The 22,839-nt window shown below is 35.1% G+C and overlaps 1 protein-coding gene across 2 annotated transcripts; it reads right to left on the bottom strand.

The window, feature by feature from the left end:
• Window positions 1-3,938: 3,938 nt before the first annotated feature.
• LOC7464648 (callose synthase 7) lies at window positions 3,939-22,551 on the bottom strand. Of its 2 annotated transcripts, XM_024602066.2 has the most exons (42): window positions 22,063-22,551; window positions 21,829-21,929; window positions 19,487-19,599; window positions 19,279-19,366; window positions 19,064-19,174; window positions 18,813-18,965; window positions 17,125-17,214; window positions 16,899-16,990; window positions 16,702-16,825; window positions 15,471-15,605; window positions 15,310-15,386; window positions 15,144-15,231; window positions 14,593-14,715; window positions 14,396-14,513; window positions 13,742-14,073; window positions 13,550-13,602; window positions 13,280-13,340; window positions 12,509-12,590; window positions 12,375-12,424; window positions 12,203-12,289; window positions 11,917-12,018; window positions 11,614-11,708; window positions 11,443-11,524; window positions 11,193-11,350; window positions 10,959-11,082; window positions 10,755-10,858; window positions 10,547-10,658; window positions 10,305-10,456; window positions 9,844-9,953; window positions 9,641-9,760; window positions 9,442-9,510; window positions 9,138-9,324; window positions 8,934-9,045; window positions 8,352-8,474; window positions 8,154-8,272; window positions 7,951-8,034; window positions 7,237-7,349; window positions 6,931-7,160; window positions 5,307-6,104; window positions 5,143-5,193; window positions 4,713-4,898; window positions 3,939-4,373 (listed from the first exon to the last, which is right to left on the bottom strand). In XM_024602066.2, exons 1-42 carry the CDS (start codon window positions 22,274-22,276, stop codon window positions 4,101-4,103), a joined length of 5,796 nt encoding a protein of 1,931 aa, XP_024457834.2. In that variant the 5' UTR covers window positions 22,277-22,551; the 3' UTR covers window positions 3,939-4,100. The 2 variants fall into 2 exon arrangements, with proteins under 2 accessions (XP_024457834.2, XP_052309124.1); XM_052453164.1 differs by lacking the exons at window positions 10,547-10,658; window positions 10,755-10,858.
• Window positions 22,552-22,839: the final 288 nt, after the last annotated feature.

Genomic DNA, 22,839 nt, shown 5'->3' on the forward strand with positions numbered 1-22,839 from the left:
TCTACCAACTAATAATATGGTTCTCATGCTAGATCAATTAACTTGACAGTAGTTATTTTCTATATTTGTTGATTTTTTTTTATAAGTATTCATAACTTTTTAATACCCAGCTGGGATGACCACATAAATGACCATTAAACCTCATCTCTCATCAATATTAGTAATATTATCAATTCTTGACCCTTTATCCATCAGTGGCCTTGCTGAAGAAAGCCAACGGTCTTGCTATTTTGACTTAAAACTGCTCTCAATCCTGTTAAACAAGCATCGATCTTTAGAACAAATGTACTATAAAAATCTGGTAATGCATATAGGAGCTCCATATAAGGTTTTTTTTTCAACTAATTAAATGCCTCTTCAGCGAATACACTCAATTGGAACCTGATATTCTTTAGTAAATCAATTAAAGATTTGTTAATAATGTCAAACCCTCTGATAGATTTTCTATAATATCCAGCTAGCCCCAAGAATCCTCTCAATTCCTTGACTGATTTGGGAGTTGGACAACCCTTAATTGCTTCAGTTTTTTTTAGAGCCTGTGGCAACACCATAAGTTGTTTGATTCTTACAGAAAAAGCACTTGAACCTTCTAACATACAACTTGTTCCTTTTTAGTACCTCTAAAACCTCTTTAAGATGATTGATGTGCAAGTCCAATGTAGAGTTGTATATCAATATATCATCATAAAACACAAGCATAAATTTTCTCAAAAAAGATTCTAATACCTAGTTCATTAAAGCCTGGAAAATGGTAGGTGCATTGGTGAGCATAAATGGCATTACTCTAAACTTATAATGACCACGGTGAGTATAAGAATCAACATTTTCCACATATTTCCGATATATTATAACCTAGTGATAACCAGACCTCAAATCTAAATTAGAGTAAAACTGAAAACCATGCATCTCTTTCATCAGTGGAATAAAAAACCTATTCTTAATAGCCAAGTTATTAAGCTTCTTGTAATCCATGCAAAACCTCTATAAATTATCCTTCTTTTTAACTAGAAATACAAGTGAGGCATAAGAACTGCAACTAAGCTAAATTATCCCATTTTGTAACGTTTCTTTAGCCAATTTCTCAATTTCTTCCATGTGGATAAAGAATTTCCTAGAAGGCCTAATATTTACTAGTTTGGCCCCTAGAACTAATGGAATCTTATGGTCTATCTTTCGTTCTGGTGGAAGCTATTTTGGTTCATAAAAAACTTCCTAATACCTCCAGCAAAGATTTCACTTGTAAATTTTGAATCTCTTGTGATGATTCATCAATAGCTTTTGTGGAAAAAAATTGATCTACTCCATAGACTGTTTTCTTAAAACTCTTGTATAACTTGGTTACAGAAACCATTTATATCCGAGCTTCTTCAATAATTCCTCTTAGTTCAATCATTCTACCTTCTTTTCTAAATGAAATTTTCATTTTAATAAAATAAAAAAGAATAGGCGAGCAATCAACTCCCAAAACAACATCACACATTCCCGGTTTAAGTATTCTCAAATCAGCTTTGGATTCATAATCTTGAATAAACCATGTGAATTTAGGGCTCTGAGCATCATATAACATCACATTTTTATTTGCCATTATTATTGCCAATATAGTACTCTTGACAATTACAGCTTTAATGCTCTTAATTACAGACACATTTATAAAATTGTGTGTGCTAACACTATTAACTAGGATAATTAAGTCTTTACCTTTACTACTTTCTTTAATCCTAATTGTATTGTGAGCATAGCTATTAGCCAAGACATTTAGTGATAAGCCGTATTCATTAATATTCTTATTGCCTATTGTTTTACCACTTCCATTTTTTTTTCTACATCGAGAAATTATTCTATTTCATCCTTCATACCTTTTATCATATGCAATCCTTTATTATTACATTGATGACAGGCATGTACTTATCTCCTCATTTAAAACATAAGCCTAATTTTCTTCTTTGTTCATACAAGGTATCTTGTACATGCTTTGTACCCTGTGGTGCCTCATGCTTAATCTAATTGAAAGGTTTAGATGGAATGTTACCTGCTGCTCTTTCCATACTGAAAGGAGAATTCGATCTCTAAACAAACTTGCCTTTTCTAGCCATTGCATTATTAGATTCTTCCTGCCATTTTGCTTACTTGAAAGATTGCATTAATGAAGTAGGCCTTAAAATTTTGAGCATGGGTTTGATGTCCTCCTTTAATCCACTAATAAAAAAGGAAACGTAATATGATTATGGTAAAGAAGAATTTTGTGTGCTCATCAAATACTTCAACTTTTCAAACTTCTCAATATAATCTTCCACACCGTTATCTTGTTCTAACTTGTTGAATTCCTCGACTATATCATCTCTGCTATCAAATCTTTTACAAATAGCTTTTGAGAATTTTCTCCTAACTGGTCACAGATTCACCCCCTCACACTAGTCCTTCAAACCAAATCTCTGCTCTATCATCCAAATACCATGAAGTCACATCAACTCACTAGTGTATGGGTACTGAGTTAAGTTTGAAGTATTTCTTACACTTTCTTGTACACCCTCTAGGATTATACCCTAAAAAAATTTATAAATTCATTCTTGGCAATGTTGAGTTATTTCCAGACTTGTAATGTTCTTGACCTGTAACATTATCTCCATGATTATGGCTTCTGAATCCTTGTATGCCTTTTTGACTACTAAGAGTTTCAATATCCCTTCCCGTTGATGGATTTAGTAGGATTCCTCTGGAATTAACTCCAACTTCTTTTTCTACCATTTGAACAATCTGTGAACTAATCTGATCAGACTTCTTATCTTGTTCTATCCATCTTGCTTTGTTTGTTGCTATTAATTCTTGAAGCTCCTGATGAATTTCCTGTATTTGTTCATAAAGTCTCCTGCAATGCTCCTTCAGAACCTCCATCTTATTGCTTTCCACCATCCTTTTGAATGTAGAACAATGATATAATCAAGAATGGCCTAGGATCGGCTCTAGTACCAATTTTTTTATGGCCTTAGCCTAAACAAAAAAGAACTAGAAGAATTGAAAGAGAGGAGAAAGAAGAAATGGTTGCAGAAAATGTCATTCATTGATCACTTGCCTCTGACGTCTCCTAATTACACTTTATATACAATGAAACCAATTACCAAAACTAACTGAGTACTAAAAAACTTTAACCACCAGCTAACAAATCATTTATCACATGTTGTATTGCTTATTTATACGTGACTAATGTATTCTTATTGGATCTTCATCTACAAGTTCCCAGCTTTCTAGTCCTGCAGCATTACTTCTTACCACTGCCTTATTGAACTGCTGGCTTAACAGCAAACCAAAGAATTCAATTCCTAGAGTAAACTCTTTAATAAACAATCAATACCGAAATGATACACGGTAATTAACAAGAAAAAAATTTAAAAGAGCTAAGAAGATAGATCCACGGAAAACTTACTTGCCAAGATCTTGAAGCAGAGAAGAGACCAGGTTTAACGAGAATTGTAGATCCAAATGTGCAAAAACTGGGCGTTGATTTTCAGCAAAGAAAAAGTGTAGATCTTCAGCAAAAACTTGGGTCTCACCAAGTTTATAACTTCTGCAAAAACTCTCTAGCGTTGATTCATTGATTAGTTCAGAGGGCAGGGTTATTTTGGTCCTGTAATAGCAAATTCAACAGTAATAAAAAGCAGCTCAATAAAAGCGAACAAAAAGCATCCTGAAATAGCTTCCCAACTGTGGCTGGGTAGAAAAAATAGAAGCTACCACTCTATACTATCAAATTATCAAGTTAGGAGGTTATCATTAGAAAATTTTACTATCGTTTGGAAAATTAATACTATTCTATCTTCTATTGTTATAAATCATTTCGCTTTAAAGCTCGTGTACACACTCACTAATCCACACCCCGTCCAACAGTGAGAAATAACAAGGAATATCTGAAGGAAAGTCACTAATTTCGTGCCCGAGCGTACTATCGAAAAAAGAAAATCATCATATCAATGGATTTTGTAAGAGTAATTACCATCTTTCTTGGACTCCAACTACTTTTAGATACAAATTAAAAAGACAAAAAAGAACGTGAAATGTGGAAACTCTCTTTCCTTCCAGCATCAGCTCCGTCTTTCTTTCCTGCATCAGCTAGCCTCTTTCTTTCCAGCATCAGCTCCCTCTTTCTTTACAGCTCCCTCTTTCTTTCCAGCAAGAATCATAGAAATTTGGAGGCCTCTACTAAACGCTTGATTGAAGAGCAGGCGAGTTTGGAACTCCGAGACAAACGGGAACCATGACAAGATGGCTATTGGCATGAAAAGCAATAAGCCCATTATATATTCGTATGCCCTTGCTAGCTCCTTTATTGAATCCCAGAATCCTATCCACATAAACAACGACCTGCATGCTTGTCCAATCTACAAAGGACAAGAAATTGGATATTAAAAGTTCTCGTTCAGTTAAAACTACGAAATAATATTTTGGAAGGAACTGGATTCATAGAATTGTTGGTGTATTCCAGTAAAAAATGCACCTTATGTCACAAGGAACTCCATCATGGGAGTTTTTGTTATTCAATAGATTCTTGAATAATATTAATATGCATTGAAGATCATATGGGTCTGAATGAATGCAATATTTGCTTAGGGTAGAATATCCTTTGTTTAGATAAAAGAGAGGACTTAATCATGCAGTGGCCAACTAAGGGAGAAGTTTTAAAGTACATTGCGCACTTGGAACAAAATGTTTGTACTTACAAGAAGAAGGGCCCACCCCGTGGGCATGAATGCGAGGATGCCAGCAAATAAATCTTGTATTGTGAGACCACAAACTACAAATAGAACAGTCATGACCGACACGAAGCCAAGAAATAGGAGTGCCTTGAGAATCCTGAACATGAGCTGGAAATCTGTACGGAATTTTCGTCTCCCCATTGACACCATCTGAGAGCATTGGAAAAAACAAACAGAAGGAGGCCAAGTTCAGAAATAAAGCATAGACAAACCACACACTTGTGAGAAGAAAAAGAAAAACCTGCTATATTCTACTTTCAAATGGTCAATATATAAGTTTAAAATGCTGGTTTGCCAGTTTTCGAATACAATTATTTCATGTACGTGAAAAATTTATTCAAGCTGCTCCCAATCATATTTACTTTTGCATGTGTTCCATTTGCATGCCACATACCTTAAGCAATAAAAGTGTAGTTAACATAACTATCCATGAAAGTCCATAAACCTACAAAAAAGATTTGAAGTTAATAGTAGAAAAGTTAGTATTTGGTGGTAGAAATCAACCAAACAGTTATAGGCCAATAAGAAAACAAAATATCACTCAAATATGGATTGTACCAGCAAACTTTTGCTGTGATGAGCTATGTCAAGGTGGTAGACAATGCCATATTGGTAGATAAAGAAGCGAAATGCGAGGATTATTTCAAGTAACCATCCCCTGATATTCGTGTGCTTGAGATGTTCTTGTTCTCCACCCCACCATGATTCCCAACTTTTATCAGGTGCAATCCCTATACCACCACGATTTCCCATCCACCTTTTCCAATCTGTCCAATCATCCACTGTTTTTTGCCAGTCAAATCCAGATGGATTGAACACAAATGGAGCAAACAACCAGGATCCAACCAGTAACCACATGGACAAGGTGACGAACAAATAAAGACTTGAACTGCGATATGATTTCCCATAGACTTCATACACGACCAACAATATAAATAGTTCCAATCCCTTAACAAAGTGACTTCGTGAGTATAGCCTGTAGTTTTCTGCAAACTTTGCATGGAAAACAACAAAACCACGCCCAGTAGCTCGATATTTGGAACCACCATGCAAAATTGTTCTTCCATAATAATGTGCTTTAGTTCCAAGCTGGAATGTAAAGAACACTGAGGCAAGCTGTAGCTGCATAATGACAAAATCACCCAGAGCAGTGCGGAACCCTTTCTCCAAACCAATTTCCATGACCATGGGAAACACAAGCAACAAGCCTAGCTGAAAAATGGATTGCGGAGCCAAAGCCTGTTCAAGGGCCTTGCTTTCATTTATGCTCGGGTCCATAAGAATCTCCCTTTCTAATCCACTCATTACCATGTATAAGCGTCCATATAAGAACAAATATACAGTAAGCACGGTTATCTGAAACAACAAAAGCATACCAAATCTAGTTATAACAACAAAAGCATACCAAATCTTTCTAATACACTCTCCATTTCATGTAATTCTAATAGGACTTGAAGTAAATCATGCGTAAGAATATTAAAATGGATTCACAAGTAGCAAGCTAGCCGCCTAGTGACCTAAATCGCTTGATGTTATCCAACCACTGATCTTATACTGCACAATATCATTTATCTAATTCAGATGATGATTGAAATTGTTGAATTTCATAAAATTTGGGTTGTTCTGTTTTAGTACCTCATTAACACAGAAAATAATTTAGAAACTATTACTATATGATATTAGACACAACAGAGGATTATAGCATAAGGCCCAACCTGACAAACTGATGTTATACTTGGTGTTTAATTGTTTATATTTTGATACCAGCATAAAATGAGTCTCGTCCTCAACAGTGAACAATCAGCAGCTTGAAATTTGTAGATAAGAATAATCCGAGCAACATTTACCAGGGAGCCTAGTTATGCTATGCATGGTTTTTTTTTTTTAAAAAAAAAACAATAGGGAGGAAGAAGAAGAATCCTCCAAGAAACAAGTAACCAATACACAGAAGTGTTTCTGTGTATTCTGAACCTACTGCAAATTAAATAAATAAATCACCTTGAAGCTCCATATGCAGAGCTCCTCAAGGAGATCAACATACCACCATAACTCAAAACTTAAAGCAAAAGGGATATCACCAGTAGTAGTCATGGAGACTCTATTAGAGTTTTTATAGGAAACAAAAAACTAAGAAATCTGTTCAGCACAAAGACAGTAAAATAAAGAAATCAGATCAGCATACCATGCTACTGAAATAGAAACCAACTGTTGTAAAGTAGAACGAGAGCATCCTATAGAAGTCAAAACGTCGCCCCAATCGATAAACATCACGGCTAAGGGTCTGCTCTCCATTTCCATTTGCAACCTTTGCCTCAAAAGATGATATTTGGTTCATCCCCACATCACGCCCTTTTCCTACTTGTATGTATTCATGATGTGTTACATATCCCCCACGTAGAGTTGTGTTGTATCCTGAAGAGAGTGACATGCTTAATCATCGCATGGTACTTATGTGATGTCAATAGTGTTCAAATCCATATAAAATTACCTGCAAATATATCCTCGCTTAAATTTATTATTTTTGAAGCTTTGCTTATGCCACCCCTTGTTATGTGGAAGATTCTGTCAAATATATCAGGATGGCCGTAATGGAATCGTACCCTATAAAATCAGACAACATTTATTAGAATCTTATTCTAGCAAAGTGCACCACTGAAGAATAATCTTGGTGCACTTTGGTCTTCAAAACAAGTATATAAAACAAAGTTTACTTCAGTTTAAAGCTTGCAATTGTTCCTATATTTGAAAGTTGAAACTCTATGTAGTTTTAGACTCCTACTCTTTTCTATAAAAAAAAATTTAAAAAGAAAACCAGGTTCTGTGGTCTTTTAATACTTTTAATCTGGAACAAAGTTCATCATTAAGTAAATCTAGATATCTTGTACTGGTCAACGAGTCTGTTCTGAGGAAAAGGGGAAAAACAGTCAAGCGGTGGTTTAGACTTTAGATTGGTCTCTAAGGGAGAAACTTTCCAGTAGCAATCAATGCAAAATTTTTTTCATTTCTCGTTTTCTTTTTCTCAAGCAATGAAATATCATCTGTCTGAGGTTTGAAATATTTTTCTCCCATGTTTGATAATTAAAAAGGAAAAATAGAAATGTACGCGGATACAAAATTTAAATGATGCAACGAGCTTTCAAATTGTAAATGACATGTAATACCACATAAGCATACATTGATTGCTGGCTAAAATTAGGCTTACCTTAGAGGACTAGCCAAGATACGTTGGCCAATAGTCACAAAGCTGGTCTCCTGATTGGACATGAACCAAGCGAGTGATGAAACACTGTCAAAAGAAACAGAAGAAATATAAGGGTTTATAATATTAAAATCAAAACATTTCTACTACATAATTCTTTTTGCACGCCAACATGTGATGCGCAACCATTAAATGGTAAAGCTGACCTTCCAGTAAATATATGCTCCCTTATACCCAAAATCGTTGGGTTTTGTTTCCTACGATGAGATTTTTTAAGCTCCTCCAACACATTTCTCATTTTAAAAGCTTCTTCAAAGTAATTGTCCTGAAACAAAGAGAAATTTTAGTGAATTACTGTATAATGTAATTTATAAATGAATGGAAAAAAGGAATAGAGAGACTACCTGATTCATGTCAATAGTCTGTAGGGCTTCTCCACGAGTAAAAATAATGGCATGATTTTGATTTTCAGGTTTTCCTTCACCAATATCTGTCGGAGGACCTGGAAGCTTGATTCGGTAGATTTCCTAGCAGTGTAAGGAGTACAACATGTAAGAGAACGTGCTTTGGATTTGTAGAAAAATGGCAAAAGAAGCTTGTAAACAGGAGTAGCATTAACAATCAACTACTCTCAATATTTTTTGACTTGAGAACATAAAGGCAGGACATGTTTCTCATACCCAGCATATGAATTGAGGTGTCTAAACTAAGCAGTTCGGGAAACATCACATAAATCAATTGTTCCTAAAACAAAGTCCCTAAGAAGTACATTTTATTTTACAGGTGCATATAACAAATTACTTCGTTAGATTATCTAGCAGACAATAAACAGAGTTTTTCCAGAAGATAACTCTGCAACTACGACCTTTTATTGCAGTTTGAAATGTGATAAATTTAATTGGAAGTGATCAATTGCTCTACTTAAGTGCAGCATATAAATCCCGAAGCACCTAAATTCCATACCAAACAAGGAATCAGTCTCGTACCTCATCATACTTATCACCCCCTTTGACGAGAACAGAGTAATACAGCTTTTGAGATTTTCCATTCACTGCGGTCTCTCTTTCATCTATGTAAGCAACACGCAGCGATGGATTCCTGCATTAACGATATGTAATGAAGGTTGCCATCAACCTTTTGTATCTAAATGGAGAACTTCATGTAATGCATTGGGACAAATTTTAACTTACGCTAACATTAAATTCAGAATATTGCTGTAACAACTCCGGTCCCGTTGTTCAGTGGATTTTTTCTGAGCCCCATACACCTGACAAGAAACAACATAGGTGAACTTCAAATCAGCGAGAGCTTGTGCCTGATCAAAATAAGCTTTTTGATCCGTCTCAGGTTCCAAGGTACGGAAGCCATTCAAAAGGGCTGCAAAGCAAAACGGTGATTAGCTTTTTGAAAAAAATAATGTACCATTAGAGGCAATGGAATCGAATGCTAAATTTCAGAAGTAATGGCGCGTATATATGTTAAGAAATCACAAACCATCATCTCCTGCAAATTCTAATAAGCACTGAAGTTCTAGGGCTTGCCTGTAGTACATCATCCCTCTCACTGGAAAAAAAACATAGAGAATTATGTGTGCACACGTACGCGTGCACACAGACACGGTTACATGATGGCCTAGTCAACATCCACAAATGAAGCAAGTAAATAAAGCACCAAAAACCTTCACTATTCAAACCTGTTCTAGCAAGGGTCTGCCCCCTATAGGATACCCACTGACGAGTAAATTCCATCTTCTCTTTGGGAGACCACATAAGTTTTTGATCATTTATACGCTCCTCAAAATTTTTCCATTCATCTGTTTTGCGTTCATTTGTACTTGATAAGTTTAACCCCATTATAAAGACTGAAAGTGTGATGCAGGAATTGGTAGAAACTCACCACGATATATTGTCTTTAGGTAGAACAAAATCGTTATCCCATCTTCATTTTCCTTATGAAGTTCGTCATCGGAATAAAGAACATCTTCTTTGTAATAGGGAGTCAAAACACTAATGATATCATAAAAGAAATCTAAAGTCAAAAAAAAAAAAACTAAAATGAGTAGCCATTTATTTATGACCAATAAATGATCTAAATGGAAGAAAATGAGCAACACAGAAGCACATGACCAATTCTAAAGATAGTGAATAAGAGAAGAAACTAAGCAATCCTTCTTAACACAATTTTTATCATGTTCGCACAAGATTATCATTTCTGGTCGGATTGTGGTAACAAGCCATGATCATGTTGAAGATGATTTATTTTTAGAATATGTTGTTCCTATGAAGAAATTATAGACAAAAACCATTGCCACCTATTACATTTTTTGCTTACAAAATTCACATGTTTCAATCACTCACCTAAAAGAGAACATGTCTCGGACTTTTGGAGCCTTCGGCATGTTCATAAATAAGGAATTTGCAAAGAAAGTGATTCGGCGGCGAGCATCCAAGTTTGATGGCACATTTATGGCAGATTCCTTTGTGGTCAAAAGTAAATGAAGCCTGAGGACCTACAGAGAGATGTTGAACAATATAAAAATTGAAGATGTATATGTCACAAACATGATATTCGTAACAAAAGACGCAAGTGTCAGGACAACCTTCTCCCTCCAATAATTGTTATTTGTAAGACTTAGATTTATCTTTCCAAACCTCTGTTCTTTCATACTACTTTGATCACTCGAGGTGTTTAAGTGAGCTCTTTCCAGAATTCTGCAGGGATAGGTAGCCAAACATTTAGTTATCAGGGCTCAATCTGTCATAAACCATTTTGACATCCCATTAAGTTAGTAATAATTCAGAACTTACTCATGGCCATGAAACATTATATCCTGAGTGATAATTTCTATAATAGACTGGAGAGCATTAATTATCTGAGATTTGTAGATGTCATCATCATCATGATCACCTAGCTGTCAACAAACTAGTGTGAGCACTTGAATATGAGCAAGTGCAGACCATGATGGAAATAAGAAATTAAAGAAAAAGGAACGCATAAAGAAAGCACATTACCAAGACTTTTAGAAATCTCTCCAAATATTCACTAAGCATAGGCAATCCACTCATCCGGAACTCCTTCAAAAATATATGTTGTTGTATGCTCATATCTACCTCGTAATGTATTAGTCTGACAATCCTGTTGAGAAAAGAATAATAAAAACAAATGAATAAATAATCGATCATAAATGGCCAGATTCCTCTTATATGACTTTTGAGACTCAATCTCGCAAGATGAATGCTTCTTACAACTTATCTGCATCATCTTCTAGAAGGCCAAATATTATGTACCGCAATGCCTCATAACACTCAGTCACTGCTGATTGCATATACTCATCCATCTTTCTATATAACTCAGCATCTTCCTTCCCCTTAAAATCTTTTGCCATGTCTAGTGCTATAGGGATCTGTCATGTGTCAATCAACACAAGGAAATAAGTTGGAATTGGAATTGCATTGAGTACAAATATTAAGAATACCAATGAATCAAGGTACATACCTTGCTAGCAAGCAAAAAAGGAGGCCACTGGAAGACAGAGACATCACTTGAAGAATAAGGCACAAGTAGCAAGTCTTTTTCACTGAACAGTGAAGTAAATTTAAAATCTTACAACTAGAAATATGATGCACTTGATGTTGTAATAAATTGTATAGCAAGAAGAGCCTCAACTGATTGCTGATCAAATCTTCCATTCTCAAAGAATATATGAACTCATTCCACACATGTGAAAAATTTGCAACATTTTTTCTTTCTGATTCCTCATCCTGAAATGACGAGAATTGTTGATTTAGACAAGACAAATAAGAGGGGGTTCCAATTGATTGCTATATAAAACAAGCTGGAAAACAAAATAATATTGCTGCTTTTGTATTTGGCACAAAATGCATCTAAGATGGAACATCAATAAAAAATTACCAAACTGCCAGTGCAAACAAACAAACTACTACAACAAAATTCGTTAGAATTGATCACCAAAGGTTTCCTCGGAGCGTCCTCGTGTGATGGCACAAGATGGCGACTGAAAGCTGAAGGCACGGATTCAAATCTGGACCGTAACATCCCTAAGGTCCTTATCTGAAAATAAAAAGTTACGAGTGTTGTGCAGGACGAAAACCACAACTTGTCAACTGCATATTTTCAAATATGAACTAACATTCCAAATATTCTATAACAATCAAAATAATGTTGAATAAATGGGATCATTGTGCATCATATGATTGCTAATATATCATTATATGAGAACAAAATGACCACTAACCTCACCCAAATGGCTAAAGGCTCCTTGAATCCCACCAACAAGAGTAGAAAATATGGCATACCATATTTGTGCATCCAAAAAATAAACCTAATACAATAACAGAATTTACCCCAACTTAAACACAATACTATAAAGTTTCTCATTCCTAAAACTTCATATTCAATCCACTTACCAGAAGAATAGGAGTCCATATAGAGATAACAACACCAATGTTATGCGGAACTACACCAGTTTCAAGACATGACTTAGTTATAGCTCTATGATGAAAGAAAGTACAGAGAGTAATAAAAAAGGGTGAAATATTACGTTGGGGAAAGAATTCATGCCATTGATAGTTATTAACATGAATCTCCATAATCAACTTTGTCGGTTCAACTAGAGGCAGTATCTATTAACAAATATGCAACATATGGGTTATAAGCAAATGAATATGACAGATTGTACAAGAAAACAAATGGTTCATGTAAAATGAAATTAAAAATTAAAGAACCTATAGCATGGACAAATACAAAATAAGATTGTGTGTTTTTCCACATCCATGGTATAGTTGCTATAAAAAATCACTATAACAGTACAGTAATTCAGGAAAACTATGTTTCTCCCAGTATTATACATGGCCTTCGATATTATTTCCCACAGGAATTGTAAATATATTTTTTTTAATCTCTAACCAGCCATGAATATCCCATGTGGAAACTACATCGAAAGAGTGTTTCAAATAGATGTAAATTCCAAGAAGTTAAGTTTCTGTCCCTACAATGCATACAATGTTCTTTAAATTGAGAAGTACAAAAATATGTGACGAGCTATTCTGCAAGAGGAACACCATTTTAGGTGGTGGAGAAAAGACTTCAGAGTTCCTCCTAAACTTGTACGTGATAATTCTATACTCTTATTTTCATGTGTATAGATCCAAATTCCAAATACATACATATAAGCAAATTTGTAACATTTTTGAGCATGCACATGTGTGTACGCTATGAGTACATAATGCATTTAGACTCAAAATATTGTTGACAAAATCTTGTCCCAATGGATATTGAAATTCAACAATTAAGATGTTTAAGAAGAAAAAACCTCCACATAGTAGCTAAATGCTAGCTTGCAAATTATCAGCAGGACCCAGAACAAAGTATACCTGTGCATAGGAAAATATCAAGATTTTATAAGAAAGAAAGACCTCTAGTTTATAAAGGCATCACATTCATTTTAAATTTCCCAACAAGAATTCTAACATTGATAAAGTACAAGAGCCAAATCATGCAACTTCCTAGTAACCTCACTCATCCCCTCCAAAAAGGTAAAAATGAAAATAAAATAACAATCAATAGCATTTGTTTCTCTTACTTTAAAAGTGAGAACATATCCTCATGCATGCCTCTGCCTACATATAGTTTTGGCTGCAGGAAGGTAAAAGAAATGTAAAAAAGAAGGCTAGGTTGAAGAGAAAGAAACAAAAACTAGAATATCAACCAAACCAAAAACACGCACATGCACACAAACACTTGAGTCAGAAGTAAAAGTGCTAGATATACTTGCCTGAGCCCACCACATTATGAGAGTGACAATCCGCCAGTTTGAACGTTCCATGGTTCTCCGTAAAGGTGGAAGCACAAAAAGTAAAGCAGCCAACACATTTGGTATCAAATAAATTGTCACGGCGTAAGTATAAAATGACTGATTCTGCCAATCCATAGACCAAGTGCTAAAAAACTTTACAAGTCCTGTTGGATTCAGCACAGAGCTGGAATAACCAATTGGCAGAACCACGGCCCATACAGCAGCCACAACAAACTTGAGAAGGTACCGTAGTATCTGTGTGACTTTTAAGCTCCTCCATGCATTAAGACTCAGAATTATATCCAGAGAAGCTGCAAAACCAAAGATGAAATGGCAAGGGAGCACCAAAAAAGTCGCTCAAACTATAACAACAAAACCATAACAATATATAACCATCTGCAAAACTTAAACAAATACATATTAATGTTTAATATTGAGAAATTGCCAAAAGAATGCAATCACGAGGCTTTATTTCACTTGGTTGATGTCCACAATAACTGCTACCATTAGCAAGACAATAATGCTGGCAAAGTTTTCATTTCTAATGAAATAGAAGCAATGAAATTAAAATAGCAATAAAAATATTGTTTATTTTCTGGACAAGAGAAAAATTATTAAGAAATTCATCAATACCTTGCAAAAGGTTAAGGAATGCAGAAGTGACAAAAATGCTCAAAACACTTTTGAAGACATCCTCATCAAAAAAGGCTACAATAGATCCAGAAGGACTCCATGCAATAATTATCATAGCCTGAAAAACAAGTTCATATTCAATTGATTCCTAGTAGAGAAATTGATTGAAGACATTAACCCAGAACATTTTAGACCACCTGCAAAGCCAATATAAAAAATATCCACATTCGGTCAAAACTTCTAAAAAGGTGCCAAAAAGTGCGGACTTCAACAAAATTAGTCTTAGGCTTCCTCGTTCCACCAGTACCTTGGTTAGACCTCTGCAAAAAGCATACAAACTTCAAACACAAAATGTTTGGAAGAAATACGTGATAGACCACTCCCCAAAACAATTAAAAAAAATAAAAATGAAAAGAAATTCAGGAAGACAGAAGAACTTCAATAGTTCAGCGTTGAAAACTAACATTATTATCAATGACTAAAAGATCACTAACATCATTACATCACATTTTACGGAAACAAAAAAGAAACCAGTTGAAACATATTTCAAAAATAGAGATGTGAATTTAAAGATCAGCAAGAAACAGTTGATAACATACACAATGCACTTTAATTTCTCATTTTTGTGAAGCATAATTATCCGCATGCTTCAATAAAAGGCTACTACACTGGGGTCAGGGTATGTTCAGATGCCTTACCCATTTTTTTTCCTTCTTGGTTAGGGGGGATAAGGGGAGTAGAGAGATACCTCATTTGCAGGTGGCAACTCATCAGAATGAACAAAAAAATTTGCTCGAAGGTCCATTGGCCAATTTAACTTGAGACACTTGTCAGACCTGAAAAGATGGAAAAAGTTAGCTATTAGTCATCTTGACTAATTGTGGAAACAGAACTTAGTCTTCAAAGGATCTCACCAGAAGTACTCGTTCAGGTCATCATAATTTCTCCATTTTGAATGGCTAGCCTTGCCTCCTTTGTTTCTCCTTGCTTCCTTTTTTAGGAAATGAAATCATCTTCCAGATGTAACATGTAAGTGAAACATAAATAATAAACAGTAAATTTAGTGAAAAATCACCTTGCGCAAAACCTGATAGATTGGGGTTATAACATTCCTCAGGAAGGCTTCATCGTCAGGTGTTGTTGTTTCATATGTCTCCCCACTAGCAGGATGCCCGTTGCTATATAATATTCCATAGACTTCATGTGCCATCTTGTACATTGGGAAATAAGGAGAGCATCACATTTGCATACAAAAATGATATATGTGAACATCAAAAAAATACTATGGAGGAAGCTAAACAGATACCACCCTGAAGAATGATTCATTAGATTTTCTAAGATAGGAGAATTATATGCCTAAAACTAATTCCTGGTGATGATAGAGTTTTGCTACCTTAACTGACATCAATGCTTCTAATAAATTGATTTAAACAACTGTAAAATGGAATGAAAATAAAGGCACTACGCTATATACAAAATTGTTACCAAATAACAAGCTAGACAGACAGATGAATTCCAGTATTTGGAAACCAAGGCTAAAAATTTTATTTCAGACATTAGTAAATGATAAGCTAATTCTGAGAACTGTTTACAAGTAAAGAGACCTCATAAGGCACTTTCTCAAGATGCTTTTCTCATGCAGCTTAATAATAGGAGACACATTGTCGTCTGGCTTGGGATATAGAACACAACTTGTGATACCACAGGTAAGCATCAGCAACCATAGTAAGATGGAAGAGTTGTTTTTCATGCAATTGGTGGGTTTCGGGAGAAAGGACAGTAAAATTTTGTATAAATATGCAATATTTACAGTGGTATGATACAAAAATCAATTCTAACATAATAAATGTGGGACAAAATTATTTTCGTAGCTAACTTCTATGTGGGGCAATCTATCTGGGGCATTTAGGATTTTCTTTAGTGGATATTCAATGAGACTAGAAAGCCATTGCTTTTTAATTTTTAACAATCTATTATGTTCTCCACAGATGTTGGCTTGCTCTCCTTATTCAGGATTCTTTTTCTATTGAAGATCTTAATTTTTCTATTAAAAAAACTCAGCCCCTTTCTTTAATTCATTTAAAATTATATTCATCTCTTCTAGGAAAACGAAGGACTAAAATGAAACCAGAAGAAGTCAATCATAGTTCCTACACAACATGTTATGTTGATTGTACTTCTAAGACTCCTGATGGATATCTAAAACAATAGCTTATCATAAGAATGATAAAAAACTTTAGCCATGCTAATATTATTTAATTCAAACTTGACAATACTCCATGAAAAAATCTTATAAAAAAGCGTACATTGTGGAAGATATAGCAAATGCATTCTGGCATGAATCGTATATTTGAAGCTTCACCCCATATAAGAAGATAGAGTGCAATGTAAATAAGCTTCAACTGTTGGTTGTCAGACTTTGTGGGAAACCTACAAGATCAAAAAATTTCAACCACCTGAAAAATACATCTTTACCTACTGCAATCTTAGGACCATAACTTACTCAAGATTTGATTTACAACGCAAATAGTTACACCACGAACGATAATTCTTGAAAATTGTTTCCAACAATCGTTGTATGGTCCCACTATTGAGCTGCAATAAGCTTTGTCTCAATCTTTGAAAGACAATGATATAAAGAAGTAAAACGAAAAAAAGGCTTCTATAGAGAGAATAGAAGAATGTTAAATTCATATAAGATAAGTGAGTATAAAGCGTCAAGCTTTTACCGTAGTATAATCGTCAAGACTCCTATTCCTTACATCCATATTGGCTAGTAGCAATATCAGGTGCTCCCTCTGATTTGCCACGTTTCCTCGCTTTGATTCCATGGACAAGATAAGAATATAAGGAGTCATAACTGAATCAGAAAACTTGTATGCATACAGTTGACTTGAGTATATGAACATAGCACACAAGTTTCATTATGACCACCAAAACTACGATATTAGTGAAACCCCCACTAGTTATCTAACGAGACAAACAGATAGTCAAATCATGCAACACCAATCTTGTTTTTCCATTAGTTAGTCACATTTGATTATTTGGAGGAGAGGGGAGGGAGAGTTCGTTTTCTTTTCTTTTTTGTAAAGAAGAGGAAATTTTATTAAGAAAGGAAAAGATAATAGAATGTTGTAAATATGATAAGGCATCTTCTAAACTAAAAAAAAATTCTTCTACACAGTGGCAGAACCTCAAAGAGACAGGCCCTCACCTGGCATTTTTAATTTTCTAAAATACGATGTACATTTAAGTTCCTTTACTTTTCAAATAATTAATTTAGTCCCTATGTCTCCAAATTTATTTAGAGTTGGATCCTTGATTTCAAAATTTGCTTTTCTTTTTCCAAATTAAAAGTCTCTCTCCCTCCATACATATTATTTCCAAGCAACAAAATGCACATCCTTAAAGTGTCAATAAGTTTTCTTTTCTTTTCCACGCATACAAATTTTTAAAATAATATCTGTACAATATGCTCACTAGACCATCAAAGCTAATCAAAAAATTTGACACATCATCTTTTTTTCTCTTTTTTGTTTTGGAGTTTTGACAGAATTAAATTATTGTCCAAAATTGACATGGACATAATTGAATGATGACACAAGCTATAATACTGTATATTTAGTCATGTTCTTGTGTCCCCTAAAATTTTGTTCAAGATCCGCCACTGCTTCTACAAATCATTCTGAAAAATCAACTGACACAAATAAGTTTTAGAAACTACCCTAACTCAAAGTAATGGTTGGACAACTGACGTTTCTCAAAAATTTCTGCATTTCTCTCCATTCAAACACACCATATCAGTGCAATTGCCGCACCTCTCCAAAGAGTTTTGCCTTCTTTGCCTCTCCCAAAACCCAAAGCAAGTGAATAATAAATCTTCAAGGTTTTACAGCACATCCATAGCTCACCAAAGAAAATGGCCCTGATCTTAACCACAAAATTCATTTATTTCTATCGATTCAGTATAACTGGTTTGAATGGAAATGGTATAGCTCTGAAGGAAACCATTTCCAGACTGTGTTCTTCATAAGTTATTCCAAATTAGAAATACTTCGTCTTTATGTCCATTTAGAAACATTCTGGGTTTTCTCCACAAGCATTAAAAAGAGATGCGTTAATTTCTTCATTACTTTCGTTGTAATCTCCCCGTTGCCATATAAGATTCACCTAGCTTCATAAGGAACAATACTGCTGACAATTCTCAAAAGGAATAAGAGAATAAAGTATATGAATAACAGTGAACTGAGACCCAAAGGTCCAAGCGTTCAAGTCTGTGAGTCCTTTAAGCAACTTAAAGGTCTAGAAGCTAACATGCAGATTACTTCAGAACTGACAAACAAAAGACCCAAAACTAACATTTTAGCTGTAAAATAAGAAAACAAATTGCAAAAATAGAACTGAAGGTGCAACTTACCTGAAACCCAAAAATAGACGAGAGCCAATCGAGTATGTCATTGACAGATATAACCCTTTCCTTATGCATGTCACTAGAGGAATCATGCGGTAGTCTAATTCTGGGCATTGGAAGATTATCCACATCACGTAGAGCATGAAGTGCGGCTTTGATCTATATTTTCAAGGATGACCATGATAAAGTTCAGACATTCACAATCAATGTAATTAGCTCAAGCAAAACCAAGATTACATATTCTACACATATCCAACCTCTGGAAGTTCCATGATTGCTGGTTTTACCCCAGCAGCATACAGTGGAAGAATGTTATAGTGTTCGTACTGTCCCCTTTTTCTCTTAACATCCTCAGCATATTTCTCTGTCTGTGGCAATAGAATCAATTGAACATACACGATTAAGCACCTTCCACATGCAAACATGTACCTTAAGAGCTCATGCCAGGATGCTGAAAACAATTAAATCAAACCTCATTGTCAACTTTTCCTGCAGGTATGACCGTTTGCAGCACATCATATAATACTGTAGCAATGCGAAGAATCTTAGCCATCTCCTCTCTGCAAGAGTTGACACAAAGAATAAGATATGATAGATGCTTAGAAACTTTGGCAAGACAGCAATTGGATAAAAAATAAATAAAGAACAAGAAAATAGGCTAAAAAATAATCAAGCCTCACGGTTTTTTTGTATGCTGTGCATCTTTAATGTTCTCCTTGTAGAATTTTTGGTAATACAACTGGATTTCGCCCGGATCAGTTTTAGCAAGCTGAGGCTTTGTTTCTTCATCTTCCTACAAAAATGGGAAATTTAAGTAGTCTTGAATCATTTCTCTGAGAACTCCAGAATATTATTTCGAGTGCGTTCTTAATACAGTAATCTGATAATATCTTCTTTTTCATAAAGGAAAATTGCAATCTGAATGTATTATTGAGATAAAAGGAAAAAGGTATAAATAATCCTAGTTTATTTATTGAACAGGTTGCCTAATGGACAATTAGGCTCTAGGAAACTGTGATTAGGCTAAATCATAAATCAGTTAAGCAATTTCTCTACAATATGATCTTCAATTTTTAGTTCAAAGCCCACGTTTTTCCTTCTTAATGAAACTACACTTTACTCTAGCAAAATATGCAGGTTGAGAACAATCCCCAGGAGAGTGAGAGCACAAAAGAAATAAATTATGGAACATATATTTTTCTATAGTTGGAAGAATTTGGAAAATAATGGGATAGCAAGCAAGAATTAAAAATAAAAGGAGATCCAGGGTAGAAAAAAATCACATCAATACCAATCCATCTACGCTGCAGAATATCATGAAAGACAAAACGAACGAAGATCGTCCACCAGCTTGTTCACTAACAATTAAAGTATTTCTATGCGATAATGAGATTAAAGGTTATATAGCCTAAGACAATTGAGATTTTTCAGCATTGAACAAGTTACAGCTGAGAAATAATTCCACATAAAACACATGCTATTCTTTCAGGCACTACACTATTCATCTAAATTTCTATACTGTTGGTGAGCTTATTACTAATTGCCACGCCCACACCTCTCTACCCTTCTGGGTGGAGACATTCAGCGGTGTACCTTTCATAAGATGCACTTGCATTGGGAAGTGGATTCTGAGGCCTTTTAACAGAAGCAAATTAAAGATATTGAAAATCCACAAGCAACAACAGCCACTCTTGTATCTTAAGGCCTTTGGAGGCATTTTGATTGTGTAATAAATTTGTTTAAGTGAGAAGGGAAGAGTGAAGAATGTGATTGAGCCAGTTAAAAATCAGAGGACTTGTTTATCCACCTTCAGACTTGAGAGCAGGGAATCTAGCAGCTAATTTGGAGGAATAACAGAAATACATGATATGGAAGATGATGGATCACTTATTAGATAGCAATTGAAATTCAGTGGAAATTGAAACGAAAAATTAATTTAGGTTCAAATATTAACATCAACAGTTTCCCAATTGAGACGTAAATTCTGTAGAGCACCAAGAATGGTGCATTGCAGAGTGGCACTGGAAGTGGTGTCCAGAACAGGATTCTATAAATGTTTCTAATGGTTAGCGCATCCAATAGAAAGGCTTATCTTAGCTGGTGAGCAAGCAGCACACTAAATTAGGCTAAACCAGACTTTCTTATCCAGCTCGTTATATGATTATACAATGTCCCTGTCATGTTCAGGCCCAGCAGAACCATGCAAATGAGACATATTAGACAAGACAAAATACAGGCAATTTCTAATACCTTGTAAGTGTATCCAACCCAAAAGGTTCCGTAAGCTATTATTATAAAGTCATACCAAACTTCAGCTAGTATGCCAAGAATGCTCGAAGAAGTCAGGCCAGCAGTATGATAATTACTTCCATTGAGATTCGGGTCAGCAGTATGGTAATTATTTTTAATTAAGAATCAGGCAAGCAGTTAAACTAAAAAATCCCGATACCCTAAAAGAAGCGGGATAGAAACATCAGGTAAGCAGGCAGTTATTTTTACGGTTGTGATCAAACCACTACCTAAATTTGCCTCGTTTTACAATATGAACACAATTGGCATGTAAACTAATTTTGAGTGACATCTTGAACTTCAAAACACAAATTATGATGATTTTTCATAAAGCAGTGAAGATTTTTAAATTTACCAGATGCCGAGGAGCAAATACTGCCTGCCAGTTAAAATTTGAAATGCTAAAACAACGGGGATTTATAATGAGAACGCTAGGAAAATTCAGAAACAATGCACTTAATGCAAATTCACTTCATTGGTACTTGAAACAAGAAAAGAAAACAGCTATAAGCTACAAAATTCATTCAAGAAGAACAAAACCAACACCACAACTCATCTAGTGTTTTCGAGAATCTAATAATTAGTACCAAGTGAAATATCTAAAATTGAACAAGACAAAATAAATCCTGTAACAAAAGGAGACGATTCAAAACTCTACAACATATCATTCCCGAAATCCCGGCCATGAAGCTGAAACAAAAATATTCTTAAAAAAAATAAAAATCAGTTATACCTTCTCAAGCCTGTGCAACAAATAGGTCTTGAACTGTCGAACTCCACGTCCACTCGACGTCCGATCCATCTTATGAGCCTTCTCAAACGCATGGAATCGGCCTGATTGCATAAAAATATAAATAAACATAGCAGCAATTATATAATGTATTGTTTATGTAGTGTAGAAATAAATGAATATTTGTTTTGAAAAAAAAAAAGGAAAGGTAAAGGAGAAGTGGAGGAGGTTACGTACAGAGATAGGCGACCCGAGGATTTTCCTTCTCAATCTCGTTAGCAACGCGAAGAATAGGAGCGATAAGGGCCAAAGAAGACGGCACAGCCTCACTATCAACAAGAGGACTATCCTCATCAGCCAAATCCAACACCATCGTCTGCGCTCGCATCATTCTCCGAGACAGCGAACGCGGTGGACCTCCTTCATTCTTGGTCCCGCTCGAACTCGCCATCTCCAATCACACCAAGCCAATCCACAAAAAGCAATAGAAATTATAACAGCAATGCCTTTGATTTCAAGTTGAGTAAAAACGATCCAAGTTCCTTTGATTTTCGCTATCTTGTTTGTTATGTTTGAGAATGTTGTCACAGTAGTGGTAATAGTGAGAATGAGAGAGTACATTCTTCTTTTTGTATATATAGAGAGAAAGATGGATGCTTTGAGTGTGGAGTGGGACAAAGACGCAAAGTGATTGCTCCGGTGGCAAGAAAAGAATTGGATTTAGGGATTTTTTGTTTTTAGGGGTGGTGCTCTTTTTGCTTTTATAAGTGCAAGCTGGGATTGGTGGCGGGAATTGTAAAGGGAGGGAGAGGGGTTTCTTTTTCTTTTTGGATTTAGTGTGACGCTATTTACGCGACAAAATACCTGCTTCCACGCTATCTTAGCACACGTGTTTGCAATGCACTGGGAGAAGTTATTTGGATTTTCTTTTTCTTTCGTGGGTTTAGCCCTTCTTCTTTTTTGCATTCGCTTTTCGGACGTCGGGAGCATTTTGGAATTCGGAGACGAACAAAA

The sequence above is a fragment of the Populus trichocarpa genome, chromosome 5, assembly GCF_000002775.5.
Source record: "Populus trichocarpa isolate Nisqually-1 chromosome 5, P.trichocarpa_v4.1, whole genome shotgun sequence".
NCBI lineage: Eukaryota > Viridiplantae > Streptophyta > Magnoliopsida > Malpighiales > Salicaceae > Populus > Populus trichocarpa.